The 14,760-nt window shown below is 41.0% G+C and overlaps 1 protein-coding gene across 1 annotated transcript in view; it reads left to right on the top strand.

Annotated features, from left to right (window-relative positions):
- The first annotated feature begins 7,481 nt into the window (after positions 1-7,481).
- The window catches only part of adamts10 (ADAM metallopeptidase with thrombospondin type 1 motif, 10), a 47,148-nt gene continuing 39,869 nt past the window's right edge, over positions 7,482-14,760 (top strand). The window contains exon 1 of the mRNA XM_072389162.1: positions 7,482-7,860. Coding sequence (XP_072245263.1) covers positions 7,758-7,860 — 103 coding nt within the window. The 5' untranslated portion in view covers positions 7,482-7,757. The remainder of the gene's footprint in view (positions 7,861-14,760) is intronic.

Raw genomic sequence — 14,760 nt, 5'->3', positions numbered from 1 at the left:
ACATTTCAGATTATTTTCTACTATTTGTGTTGTGATGTTTTAAATAAATTAAATGTAATCCAATACTTACTGTATAGTACCAAGCTGTGCTGAAAAAACTAACATTTTAAAATCTGGATCCTTAAAGACTGGAGTGTGCTTTAAGGTGAAATCATAATTAAACACAGGTCATGTCACTCTCACCATGGCCTCACAGCAAGAGGGTTCCTGGTTTCTCTGTTGCATTAGCATGTTCTGCCCGTGTGTGCGTGGATACTCTGGCTCCATCCCACCGTCCAAAAACATGCATGTTAGGTTAATTGGTGATTCTAAATTGTCCCTAAGAGTGTGAGTGTGCGTGTTTGTTTGTCGCTGTCATGGACTGGCGACTTGTCCAGGGTGTACCCTGCCTCCCGCCCAATGGCAGCTGGGATAGGATGCAGTTTAGAAAATGGGTGGGTTGGAGAGGTCATCTCAGCATAAACAGTCATTTCATAGTCGCAAACGTTACATTTATTTTGAAAGTATATTTGATTACTTCCGTTTTCACAGTATTGAAACTTGACACAAAGCTGCAGCTCACTGGCTCTGTCGAAGAAGTCGAGTCTCCTCAGTCCACCGCCGGCGCCGCCTCCTCTCTCCGCTCCGCAGCTGAGGACAGAGGACAGACCCACGGCGGAAACTTCTGCAAGGGGACGCAGGAAGGTAGGTCAGCCGGCCCGGCCACACTCTCTGGGGTTTCATGCACAGCTCTGGGAGAAAGATGCTGAAAGGAGGCGATTCTCAACTCTTACCCGCTCCTTTCCTGCAGGATTATTCCTGCAGAGGCTTTCACAGTCGCCCTTTGTTTGTGTTTTATTCAGAGTTTTTTCATTATGCTGTCTTAAGTTCCTGAAGTGCATCGTTGTGGATTTTATGCTGTCAAATGTTATACGATTCCTCCTAAAATGACACTCTTCTCTTCAGGAGCATTTCTTGAGTTTGAGATCTCCTCATTGGCTGAAGACAGGGCAGTGTGTGTGTGTGTGTGTGAGAGTGTGTGTGCATTTGTGTGTTTGCCGGTGAATGGATGATGTGGCTGTCAGCTGCCATCAGGTACACAAGTGAAGAGTGGCATTGTGTCCTTCGCCGGCTGGGGGAGCAAAAGCAGTAGTTCTGCGACTTTCAGATTACATTTAGATTGTATTGTTTATGATTTTGTCAAGCGTTTGTTGAAAAAGAAGCCTGATGGTGAGAGAGTAGGCTGCTTGTATGACATGCAGGCACATGTTTGCTAATCTGTGGTCCCTCAGTGAATGGCAGAAATGAGATGAATTTCGCTGTCTCTGCTGGAATCTGCAGGTTCAAGGTAAAAAAGAAAGGAAAAGAAAAAGAAGATTGTGTTATCCCAGATGGATGCATTATTTAATCATTTTGTTTGATAGTTGAGATCCAAGAGGCAAGCCTTTGTGACAGGGATTTGTAGTTCGCACATGATGGCGGGGTGTTTCATGAGTTTATTTTCTTGGGTTTTTGGGCCGAGCTGCTCACACACATACAGTGAGAACGCACGGATACAACTTTCTCTCATCTGGTACTCTACTTCAGCATTTTGCTCTTTTCTCCAAGTTTGAAATCCATAAACATTTGTGGGACTCTTGTTGGGTCTTTAAAAGAGAGAATATTATCGTTATTATAATTCCAATAAATGGAATCTGAATTCCATAGTAACATGAGCAAAGAAGGGATTTTAAAACTGTATCATGCTGATACCCCTCCTAGTCAGCAGACTTACTCGTGCCAGTTTGTTGTATCTCATCAGAGTGGTGGTGTAGCACACCTTTCCCCCGAACCAGATACATCAAGGCTCTTTGAAGATAAGAGCTAAAATAATAAATGGGCAGAATCCTGACTGGGCAACTCTGTTATCTTCTTTTTGAGTTACAAAGCCAAACATGTAAGACCTCTCAAATGTTAGGATTTGCTTCTGTTTGTGTTATGTGACCGTGAATTGAGTATATTTGGTGTTTTGGACTGTTGGCAAATGGCCTTGAAGCAGAAGAAAGATGGAATAAGAAAACCCTCCACTACCATGTGCTCTGTTCCCAGTGCTGCTGGCTCACTCCCTTCATGTCGAGTCAGCTCTCCCTCTCACTAAATATTGTTTCAGACTCGAGAGGCACATTTTCAGAGTGAGGGGAGCACATCCGAGGTTCTCTGGCCTGTTTATGTTCCCACTTTTCATCTGCACACTGTTTATTTGGGGAAATTGAGAAAGGAATGCCTGCTTCTTTCTCTTTCTGTCTTTCTACCAGACTGAGAGTTTAGTCTGAGGTATAACTGTGTTCTGTATCACCTGTTCAGAGTTTCTTGACGAGATGTGTTTGAATTTAGACTATTTTTTCTAAATGAGGGAGCAATTGCTGCTGAGGCAGACTGAAACACTGCATCTGACTTATGACATCGGTCTAACGAGCCATTTGATCCCACAGCTTCACAGTCTTATTAGAGAAGGCTGCCAGTTTAATGAAATAATAAACTGAACCTGAAGCTGATTCATGAGCTATTCCCTGATCAAAGTAGAGACAGTATGGGGGAGTGCTAGACCCAAATCTAAGCTGAGGGACACTCAGCATCTGTTCGCTCCACACAGACTTTACTTTGAGCCGGTCATATGGCCTTGATTAGATGGCTCCACTCTCTCTGGCAGCAGTTATAGACAAGGACAGCATAGTTAGCTCCAGTATGTAAAGGGGGGGGAAACATTAACTGTACATCTCTTCCACCACATGAAAAGCATCAGACAGTGCTCTATAGTAGACGACAAGATGAAAAAAATGACGTGTCATAATGCCCCAGGGTCTACTGGCTTGATTGCATTGCAAATTTGGCCCACCCTTAAATTCCCACCTAATTATCCAGAGCAGTCCAGCTTTTCTCTCTTTTGTTAATAACGACCCCTTCTTCTCCCCTCTTTCTTTTTTCCTCGACAAATTGTGATAGCACTGGAGGTTGTGTGGCCTGTCTGCAGCTCAGACCACTTTCCCGCTTGGCCACGACTGCAGCTATATGCTCCTCATTCGTAGCTCATCCAAGCAAAACACTGAGTAGAGAGTCGGTGTATGTGCTCACTTGGCCAGCTGACAAACATATGTTTTTATTTTGCAAAAGTGATACAGCCCAGAGGGAAAGTTTTGCACAACAGACCACGAACGATGTACAGCACCATCACCTCCGCAAGACAGCTCACTCTTAATCTAGTTGCGATTCTGTGTGGTTTGTAATGGAGTAATAATTTAGTGGAAGAGCTGTGCAAGGCAATGCATGCATGTTATTGTTGCAGGGATTTTGTGAAGGCTGTCTGCAAATCTTTCTAAGGAGCCTTACTTAAAAACCTCCAAGGGACAGCACTAGGGGGGCGCCTTAGTTTCCCCCTCTTTCTTGGGTTTAAATAAACAAAAGGAGAGTTAGTGGTAATGAAAAGCACTTGATATCAAGCACCAAGTTTAATAACTCCACAATAAATCGTGAACGGGAGGAGGGGAAGTAATGAAAATGGAGGGCAGTTTAGCTTGTGCAGGAAATGACTGGGAGAAAGCCAGAGGGAGGGGATGAGAGAAAGACTTTTAGTTGTTCCACATATGAGAGAAGCTGCAACAGTACAAAGACCCCTCAGTGTTTTTTAAGTAAACTTTGCTTTTACTGTACCTGCCCATTTCTCCTGAAATGAAGCAAGGAGCACATTAAAGCACTTAAACCCATTCCCTCTCACTCAGTTAAGGATATTAACACTCAAAAATGGCTCTCTTGGTCAGCTTGAATGGCTAATGTCTCTCTTTCACTCCCCTCGGGTTTTGCACTTGTTTTTTTTTTCCCTCCTCTTTTCAGGAGGCAACTTGTTCCCCCTGCTCTCGTCACCAAAAGGTTTCCCATCTGCCACTGATTACCTTTGGCTGCAGTTGGTTAGCCGCCAGCCATCTGGGCTGGTGTGGCGTCTCCGCTCGCTTTTCTCTCCCCAGACGGCTCTGAGGGAGTGGGGAGGGAGTTTACGCTGGGACAGGAGTAAACTGGGTGGGCAGACTTTACTGGAGGATAGCAAGGGTTGTGTTTTAGCTGACAGTGCAATCTGTAACCAGGAAACTCAAGTCAATGAGAAGGGCACCCATTAAAATGAAACTTCTGATCCTGGCACTGGTCTGGTTTCCTAATAAGCATCGTGGGTCTGAGGAAACAATTTTCCTTTGTTATATTAAGGTGGATTTGATCCATGTTGATCTCAAAATAAAGAGGCAAGCTTAAAGAGCAATAGGGCTCAATTAAAAAAGGAACTTTGGATTTATTTTTAGCAGAGGACAGCCAAATAAGCAGTGTGGAAAATGAACAAAAATTTTTCTTGCCAAGATGTAAATGTATGATCTCATACGGGCTGAGCTGTTACCTTCAAATAGTTGTCTTGTCTTTATATTGAGCGTTTTAAATCTGACTTTCAGGTCAAAGGGATGGAAACTGTGGAGTCCAGTTGATTGTATCTATCCATTTGCATTATCTGAGTGTTTTAGTTTGACTTTGAGAAGTTCAGTTAAGTATGATTTCAGTCAGAGTAAAATGTTTTTCCTGTATGGTACTTTGATAGTTACATTTTAGTTGGACTAACACAATAATTAGATTTTAATTAGAGTATGAAGCTTCTGTAACGTCTCTGATTCTATGGCCCACTGACTTGAGGTCTGAAGTTCAGCATTTGCCCTTTACTGTCTCGGGGTTCCCTACCAGAGGTGACGTGCAAGAGATGGAGCTAAGTGAAAACCAGAGGACGCTGGATAACTCACCTGTCGCTCAAAGCGGACCTTTCAGTATGAATGCACATTTTTAAGTCTTGATCACACTTTACACTGACCACCTCAGTTTTTCAGTATCAGATGTTCCTGTGATCAGTGGCCAGGCTGATTATGGGGTGTTATTGTACAGGTCTTGTTGAGCACTGTTGTATATGTTAAAATAGAGTTTTATTAATCTCTTTGTCACCGGAGTGAATGTTGGTAGAGACAGAATGAAAAGAAATGCTGTTGTTAGAAGTTAGACATACGTCTCACAAGACATCTGCAGCCTCTGTTGGAGCGCTTTGAGGCTGCATTAGCTGTGACTTGCATAACACGCCTTACTCTGATCTGTCGGCAGTCAGGCTGCAGTGTGGAAGATGTAGGCACCTTGCTTCGACACATGAAACTGTCCTGAAATGCAAGTGCAAAGTTTGTGAAGAAGTGGATGTGCAAACATTCTTTGAAATTGAATAAGTCAGACCACTTCAGTTTGAACTATGATTTACAACAGTTTTTATTGAAATTGATACATAAAATACATTTTATTTCTTGTTTTAACTTGCATGGTTGGGCACTACCATTTGAATATAAGAGCAGTAGGGCTGCCACGATTAGTCGACTTGTCAATTAGTCGATTATGTCGACTATTAAAATCGTTGACGACTAATTTAATAGTCCATGCGTAGTTTTTGTCTCAAAACTGCTGCGGCACCTTCCACTGCTGCATCTGGCTTTCTATCCTTGACATGCATGCGCAGTAGTGGTAACCGGGGTCAGCTGGCTCTGGCATCATGGCTACCCGGCAATGGAGCTCAAAAGTGTGGGAGCATTTTAAGAAGACTCAAGACAAATGTGTGCAATGCAATATCTGCAAGGCAAAACTTGCCTTCCACTGCAGCACAACGACGATGCACGAACACTTGAAAAGGAAGCATGTTCTTGTGGCTTATTGTCAAGAGAGACCATCATCTTGGTAAAATTAGCGTAAACAGAGAGTTAACTTGCTACGCACTCATATTGATAGCTGTAAACGTTAACATTAGCGATGATGATTTGATTAATTAGCCATAGCACACATATTTCATGTGTTTTCTGTAACATTATAACACTGATGTGTATGAATAGGAACGCTAATGTTTTCTAACGTTCCGTTTCAGTGCTAAAAAAGTATGTTCATCTTCAATGGACGGCTTTGTTACAAAGCTAGCTACATGCACACCTCAGCAAGCGAATGTCCTGACTGAGTCCATACTGAACATGTTGGTGTTATATTTGAGTCAGTGAGACCAAAACTTTTTGTGAATAAGTTTGACGTGCCTACCTTATTTGATTTAAATGCAGCTATGTTTGATGCCAGAGACAAATGAAGAAAAACCTAAAAAACCCCAAAAACCTTAAGCATTTATTTTTGTGTGTTTGCTACATAGTTAAATAATTGTTTGTTGCAACAAGCTGCATATTTCATTAAAGGGTTAATGAACTATGATATTAATTGTCTTTTTTTTTAGTTAGCATATACCTTAAACACTCCAAGCTGAAAGCTAATGATGGTTATATAAGAGCAGCTGCATCCTGGTGCGATAAGCTGTATGTTTTACATTCAATTTACGTATGATCCGATTAGTCGACTAATCGAAAAAAATAATCGTGATTAGTTGACTATTAAAATAATCGTTTGTGGCAGCCCTAAAGAGCAACTTGAGATCCTTTTATCTTAAAACTCTTTCTCATTAAATAGCCTTTTCGTATCAGGTCCCAATTGGTAGTTAACATTTAAGTCTCTGTTTTGAATACTTAAGGTTGTTTATAGATGTTTAGCTTTCCTCAGAATTGATATCTTGACATTTTTGCATGTCTGTTAATAAGAAATTGCAGTTAATAAATGCCAAACTGGGTACGATATAATTTAGAAAGAAGGTCATGACACAGATTGCCTACCAGAAAACAGACTTTGACTGTGAATAAATAACTGTGATAAACATCTAAAGGATCATCGAGATTGCCATTTGATGTTATAATATTTTTTTGGCTTTTAAGCTGCCAAATCTCAGTCCCACCCTAGTTATCAGTCATGGAATAATTGCTACAGTATAGATCGTCTTAGGTGTAAAACCAGCTTCATATAGGCCCACATGCCATCAGTTTGCTACATGCTATCCAATTAGCACAGTCAGGCAGGCTGCCAGCAAATCACTCAACCATACAACCAAACATCATAGTTAGCCAGCCTGGCGGTGATGGCAACCTGCTGTTCTTCTCAAATTGGCTCATTTTGCCCCCTCTGACATAATACTCACTTCAAACCCTGTTTGGGTGTTAAGCTCAGTTTTTTACAAGATCACTGGATTCCTTTGTTTTTTAACTCTTTCCGATGGGTAGACAGCTTGAAAAGTGCGGGGCCCCAGTTTGGGACCTGCTGTTATGTCTGTCCATTAGAAGGAGAAGTTGTGATACTTGCCTTTTGCTCCAAGACTGATTACTTGAAGGAACATTGCAGGACTGAGTGGTCCCTGAACATGAACCAGACTGGGAACTGCATGGGTCAGTGGGATCTCATGCTCTCATTCTCTGTATATGTTTAGTCTCCCATGTTGCTCCCTCCTCTCTGAGCCTAAATCCGTCTCTCTCCCCTCCCTTTTATTAGTTTTCCCGGGCTTCCTCCTGTAGTTGCTGACAGTGTCTCCTCTACAGGGCAACAGACAGGACTGATAACGTGCCACTACTGCAGAGCCCCTTGAGGAGTCAGCCCAGGTGTTTTCTGCCTCCACGAGGACTTCCGCAGGATTAATCGCCACTCGTTGACCAATACGCTGCAGGTGCTGCCGACTCTCAGACCTTCCTGCAGCCATGGCCCAACAGAGCGCTGAGCTGTCCCACTGCTAGGCAACGGGGCATCCGAGAGGGCAGGAGACATGTTGGGACAGAGGCCCGGGGACCACTGCACTGAATTCTGTTACTATAGCAACTACTGTAGTAACCATGGAAACTCTACGGAGGACTGGTCTGGTCTGCACGGTCATCGTCGTCATGGTTGCCACCGAGGTCGCACGAGGTCACAGAGATGAGATTGCTCAGTCACAAGGTGAGATAAGAAACCCAAAAACCCTTCATGGAAGAAATATCAAAGCTGTTGATATTTAGCACCTGCATGGTTTAGATTGAATAGCCACCATGACAGTGTTTGTATTTGTGTGTTTCTTTATTTCCTTTGGAGTTACCTTATAGCTGCAATGTTTCTCCGTTGATTCCTGTTTAAGGTTCTCTGAGGCTGTGAAATGGTTCATAGACATGAACACTACATCTGCTAAAAGGTTACAGTCATCTCATATATTCACCCTTTCCTTGCCCCAAAAAAACCAGAAACAATACACAAGAAAAAAACTAATTATTATGTTAATTTGACCAAAACCTGGTACTTAAAATCCATGCACACGTTTGACTGACCAGAATCGACGGACATAAAACAGCACATACTCCAAAGTTCTATCTGTTTCCATCTTTTTATGAAACTGTAAAGTGTACCATTGTGTTAATACAGCAGAATGCCCAACAAAGCTGCTCTCATTCACATATTTTTCTGTTACTTTTGTCATAATTGTTGACTGAAATTAAGACTACACTTCAACTCACAGTCCCTCAAAGCATCTCCAGACTGTCGCTCCGCTGTAATAAAATCCTGATTTTTATAACCGCAGCATCATCTGACAAAATCACTATTCAAGTAACTTAAAGACAACGTCAGTGCAGTGAATTCAGCTACTTGCATGTTTAATAATCTCCCACAGAGAAAGTTTGAGGCAGCAGAATGACTTGAGAACGTTGCAGTATCAAATTTACCTCTCTCCTTTTTGATTGGAGTGTGAGACTGCTTTTATGTATTTCATGGTTAAGGTGCCCGGGGTGGAATCTCTTTTTCATATCAAGAAAAAAAAAACACCTCATTGTTCCCAAAGTAGAAAAATGAAGCACAAGTTGGATGAAATGAGGCAGAGGAAATGTTTTAGGTCTGATCACAGCTGTCTAGCAGGCTGAGGCACACTCCATTCCTGTAGGTCCGGGTTATCTGAACTTAGACTCTGCTTCCACAAATCATGCTCACCACACAGCCTCTCTTTCTCTTGCACACTGAAGCTGGAGTGACAGAAATGCCCCTGAAGGCAAAGACATAAATTCTCTCAGTGTCTGTGTCTCATCACTCAGAACAAAGATTTGATTGTGTATTTCCTAAGTTTGACCTCTGACCCCTCATAGCCATCTGGCTCTAATCCTCTGCCGTGCTACTTCCTTTAAATAAGCCACCCTCAAAACCCTGACGTGGCTTATTCACTGCATTTTCCACAGGTACAGGAAGTCAGGCCTTTAAAACTGAACTGGTATTTCAGTTATTGATGTGGATTAAGTGAAATGTTTAAAGAGCTGCAAGTGGTGATAAACCCACGAAGGATTATCAGTCTGTATATCCGCAGTCCCTTTCAGCTCTATTTTTTATTTCACTGTTTGGAAATTCTCTCCTTCTTTCCTTTTGTTCCACTCACACCATTTGCTATTTGTCTTATCTATTATCAAATAAGCAGCTAATTAATAAACTCTAATAATCCACTGTAAATTTCCCGGCTCACGCCAATAAACAGGCACACCAATTTACCAGCTAGAAGGGGAACATCGTGGAGTGCGACCAAAAGCAGCTAAAAGGAGGGTGAAAAATGAACGATACCGTAAGAGACACAACTTCAGACACAATTATTGTGCTGTGTAGACTTTGCGTCTGGGCTGTACGGCGGTGTGGTGGTTAGCATTTTCGCTTCACAGCAAGACGGTTCCTGGTTCAAATCTCAAATCTGGAGCCTTTCTGTGAGGATACTCCTCACAGGGTACTCCTGCCTCCTCCCACCATCCAAAAACATACAGATTAGTTTAACTGGTGATTCTGAATTGGCCCTAGGAGTAGAGTAGAGTAGAGTGAAGTGAGAGTGTGCATGGTTGTTTGTCTCTGGGTGGCCCTGTGTTAAACTGATGGCATGTCCAGGGTGTACATTTCAGTGTATCCCTGGGATAGGCTCCAAGCCCTCCCCGTGACCCTGAAATGGATTAATATGTATAGACGATGGATGAATACATCATTTATGTAAAGTTGGGAATCTTTTTTGCCATGAACCATATAAGCGCATTATTTTAAGTAGTAATACATGTGTTATCTCAGCATGTTATCAGGATAACTCCTCTGAGTAATTTTTGATGGAAGTTCATAGAACTTCCATGAAACTTCCATCATAGAAAAAAAAAAGTTATATAAGCATATCTCGCCGGTATTTGCTGGTTCTCACAGCACCGGGCTATGTTTAAGTTTTTGTCAATCACAGCTATGGACCTAAAGTGAAGCTGAAGGAAACATATTATGCAATTTTTCACATTATGACACATTTTCCTGGGGTTTTAATAAAATGTCTGTGACATGCTTTGATCACGATAGCACAGACGGACAGTGCTACCGTGCTGTGCTATTCTTTTCCACCATGACTTTCCACCTCTATTCACATTGACCTGTTTTTGGCGTGGGTTGGATGACTCGTTCACTCTACTGTCTCTACTGTTTTTTCAGAATCTGCCTGAGATCTGTAATCTCACTGTCGCTCCAGTCGTCTCTGTTTTGTTTTAGCTTTACTGCAGTTTTTTCTTTTTTTTGTGAATTTCTTTCTCACACAGGTTACGTTTCACAAAATGTAACTTAAATTTAAAGAAACTTAATTGTAGTTAATGGCAGAGGTGCTGACGGTGCATTCAGTGAGAAATGGAAAATCACAATTTCCAACTTTTGACTGTGAGGTAAAACCTATAGGAAGTTATATCTTTAGACAAATACTTGATACCATTACTATTACTATGTTACTTATGAGAATTTTCATTCAACAACAAATAAAAAAATGAGAGAGTTTTGACTTCCCACTCTCAATTTACAGCAAATAGGAATGATTTGAACTTGAGGTTTGGTGGAGATAAAGATGAGGAGGCTGGATATTTCTCCTCTGAGCTGGAAGTGTGACGTGGAAATCCTCTGCAAATCTGAACCGTTCAGAGGGAGATATTTGCAAAACCCTAAAGGCCCCAAATAAAAATGCCAGCATTGTATTTTTTATGAGTTTTTGAGGTTAAAGTAACCTCAGACACCCACACATATGCTCTCAAACACAGAAAAAGGGACTTTTTCCATAATGAGTATCCTTAAAATTCTTCTTAGGCAGAGCAATGCAGCTTTATTTCATACTTGTAACGAGGATCAACACTGATCTGTGTTCTTTTGTCCTCTGCTTATATTATATACAAAAGTAAATGTGCATTAAACCCAAACACTATTTCTCATCCAAAGAACTCCTCTCTCCAACTGCAATTTCTCTTGGAAAGCTGTCCGCTAGATTTTGGAATCTGGCAGCTGGGATTTCATCCCGGTCAGCCACAAGAGCATTAGTGAAGTCATGCTCTGATGTTGAAGAATAAGAGCTGGCTTTGAGTTGATAACTCAGTTCTTTCAAAAAGTGTTGGATGGGGATGAATTCAGGACTCCAGTCAAGTTGTCCTACAGCAATTTCTAAAAAAAAACATGTCACTTTTTTTCCATTTGGAGATAATTGATAATGGAATATTATTTTACCATGAAGTACAACGCTCATATTAAAACCGAGTTGCCAGAGAGTTTGGGGACTTCTAAGTCGTCTGTTCCTGTGCACTGGTATAATTCAATTAAATTTATGTTTGGTCCAACTAAGACTGAACTGACTGCCTCTAAGAAATGGGTCTTGATTAACCTATGAAAACCAGCTCCAAAAAGATGGGGTGTCCACATACTTTTGGTTGTGTTTGTATTTATGGCTTCCTTACATGGGCCACCCAGACTGCTTCTAGGAGAAAAGAAAGACGTGTAAACAGGAAGCAGTTCTTGACACTCACTGTCTTTTAAAAACTTTCTGTCGACTTGTTCTTCAAAAGTGAACGCTCCCTCCATTTATGACTCCCATACTTTTTATACAGATTAATTACAGGTTCTTCCTGCTCTCGTAGAATCTCCTTTCAAAGAAGCAGGGCAGCAGTGTTTGGCCTGAGGGACCGTGGAGGTGTGTCTGACATCGAGGGAGGTGCACTTTTCCATCCAGAGTACTTCCTTCCACTATTTTCATTTGGCGATAACAGAAGCAGGGGTGTGTTTATCTGCACAGACTCCTTTGTATGTGGTCCTGTTGGTCAGGGTGTTTTCTCCTGTTAAATTTAGCAAGCATGTTTCCACTGCTCTCTCTGTTTTCATGGCTACATTTTCAGTTTTTTGATTTGTTTATGATTTCTTCTCTTGTTTGCACCATTGGCTGTTATTGCAATTCTTTTATAGTAATGGGTCCAATATGTGTAATTGTTGACATTCATGTCATCTTTGGTAGACATACATTTGATACTCTTCCTAATAAAAGTAATTTAATTAAAAGCCTGCAAATGGACTGATGTGTAGTATGTGTGCTCTGTGCACAGAGATGAAATCAAAATGTGATTAACAGACTGGTTAACATGCTGCATGTTTTTTTTATACCACCTACTTTGAACCACCATCTGCTCTGTCTCTGTTTCTGTTGAGAACAACTTTTATAGTCTTTTTAGGTTTTAGTTTTGCATATATAACAGCCATTTCTTTATTTCCTGAACACAAGCCATTATAGCTGCATGTCTTGTATTTATCTTGTGGTCTGGACACACTCAGTGGGAATGAGAGGAAGCTGTGGGGAATCCTGTGGAGAAAAGGTCTAAATGGGTTTTTAAAAAGCCCTCCCTTACAAGCCTTGACTTCATACAGGAGACTAATTTGTTTTGCTGGTTGTCATTATCCTGTGAGAGGTCTCGTTAATTTCTTCGATGGAGGCGACTTTTATCTACTTTATTAATGCCCTCCCCTTCGTTTTCGCTCCAGGAGTTTTTCCCTGCTTGAAGGGTAATGGTGATACCACCTGCCTGATCGCTTGCTGTGGTTTGTGAGAGCAGGATTGATGTGCCATTGAGCACAGATCTGTGATTAGAAGATGGCAACATTTTAGAGGAAGTTTAAGGCGAAGCGCTCTTAGGAACCCTAAGTGCTTTCGGTGTCCATTGTTGTGAATTTAAAAAGGGCCGATAGTGGGGATGTCTTGGCTTTCTAAGAGAAAGGTTTCTGATAGCCCCAGTTAATAGGTTGTATAAACCATATACGATGGTTTATAGCCTCATATAAACCTTGTGTTTTTATCAGTTTTGATATGTTTCTCGTGTCATTGTCATAGTGATACAGTTTATTTCTATATTTGAAACATTTTCTCCTTGACATTTTTACTTCCTGTTTTCTTTCTTAGAGCATGCCCAGTTGTACATGTTCTACATCCAGTTCCTGATTCACACCATCTCCCTCAGTATATATAGTTCCAGGTTTCCTTTCTTTAGTGTCAGCCCCTCATCTTTGTCTCTGAGTGAGTGTTTAAACCCTCCTGCCAAGAGGATATTTTGGGTTTTGGGTTGATGTTTTCTCAACTTCCTGCCGCTGCATTGCCTTTAGTTTTATTTTTAAAAAAAGCTAATTTTCCTCATCTGCCTGTCTCCTGTTTGTAAATGTTATTTTGGGTCCTGTCCAACACATACAATCTTGAGACAAAAAGTGTTTTTTAAGATGTCATTACTAAATTTGCCAGATATTCCCATTTTCATTTGTCTGATTGTATTTTTTCTTTTTTTTGTAAACGTTAAAAAAATATTAGACCTTTTGCTATTTTGCTAGTAGATGTTGTTCATGCTCATTTAAAGACTTTACAAACATGAAGAGGTGACACTTTATGAAATGCTTAAAGTCTAACTTTGTAGTTTTTTTATTACATAATGTTCACCTTCTGAATTAGGTTCCCATAAACATTTAACCCTCTAAGGTCTATGATCGCGCCAGCGTGGTCAGATCGCATGACGTCATTACGGCTTAGACCCCAGAGGGTTAAATGGAAAATAGAATTAGGTTATGCTTTAGGGCGTGTGTACTTTGAGCCGAAATGGTCGTTTCCACGCGGGTTTGACTAAAGCCTGCTCAAATCAAGCTTGTGAGCTCGTGTTTATGACCTGGAAAGTCATATTCACAACTTGTGAACTGTGACCTGTAAATTTCTGTTTATGAGATGGGGACGTTGGGAGACGGGGGTTGATATAGACTTGTGACATTAACATGTGAAGACACCATATCTTGTAATTACTCTCCTGATTTACTGCGTTTGAACATCATCAGTAGTTATAATTTTATATTATCTATCCTGTCAACATGCATGTCATTTTTGCCTGTTTCGTGCTATCCCATGACGTAGCTGTGTGAAATGATTCTGTTAATGTTATGAGTTGACATTTCTCTTTGTCTGACTGATGCAGTTCAAATCACCATTAATGTTCTTCACAACTGAACTTGTAAATTGTTAGATAAATGTGAGGGTATTGAATTAATTAAAATTCAAATCCAGACAGAACATGTCAACTGAAATCTAAGTTTACTAGGCAATTGGATCAGGCTGCAATTTTAAAACAGATTATAAACAGGCAGTCAAGTGTCATAAAACAGGATGCGTAAGACAGAGAAATCGAGTTTGGACCCTACTGTGGGAAGGACATAGTAGATGATCCTGTTGAGACAGATGGTTAAAATGCTGATAAAGCAATTGGAAGCAGGTGTGCAGGTGTGTGTGGAGGTAAGAAAAGGCGGATAGGCGCTGCTGGACATGGAGGAAATTAAGGGATAAACGAGTGATGCTCATTAGACAGATTTTTTTGCCTCTATTTTCTCATTATAACAGTCACTTCCCTTTGAATCTTAAAGACCACCCTGCTGACCTGAACTCTAACGGAAAGTTTTCTTGTTTTACCACCATAGTAAATGAAAAGGTTTAACAGAAAACAAAGCTTTGACTTTTCTTTTTTCTTTGGACTGAAACACTTAAGATATGTTGAG

This window comes from Leuresthes tenuis, unplaced genomic scaffold (assembly GCF_036924035.1).
Source record: "Leuresthes tenuis unplaced genomic scaffold, fLeuTen1.0.hap1 SCAF_7, whole genome shotgun sequence".
NCBI classification, from domain to species: domain Eukaryota; kingdom Metazoa; phylum Chordata; class Actinopteri; order Atheriniformes; family Atherinopsidae; genus Leuresthes; species Leuresthes tenuis.
The sequence above is the reverse complement of the archived record's forward strand: the minus strand, read 5'-3'. Positions and strand labels throughout refer to the sequence as shown.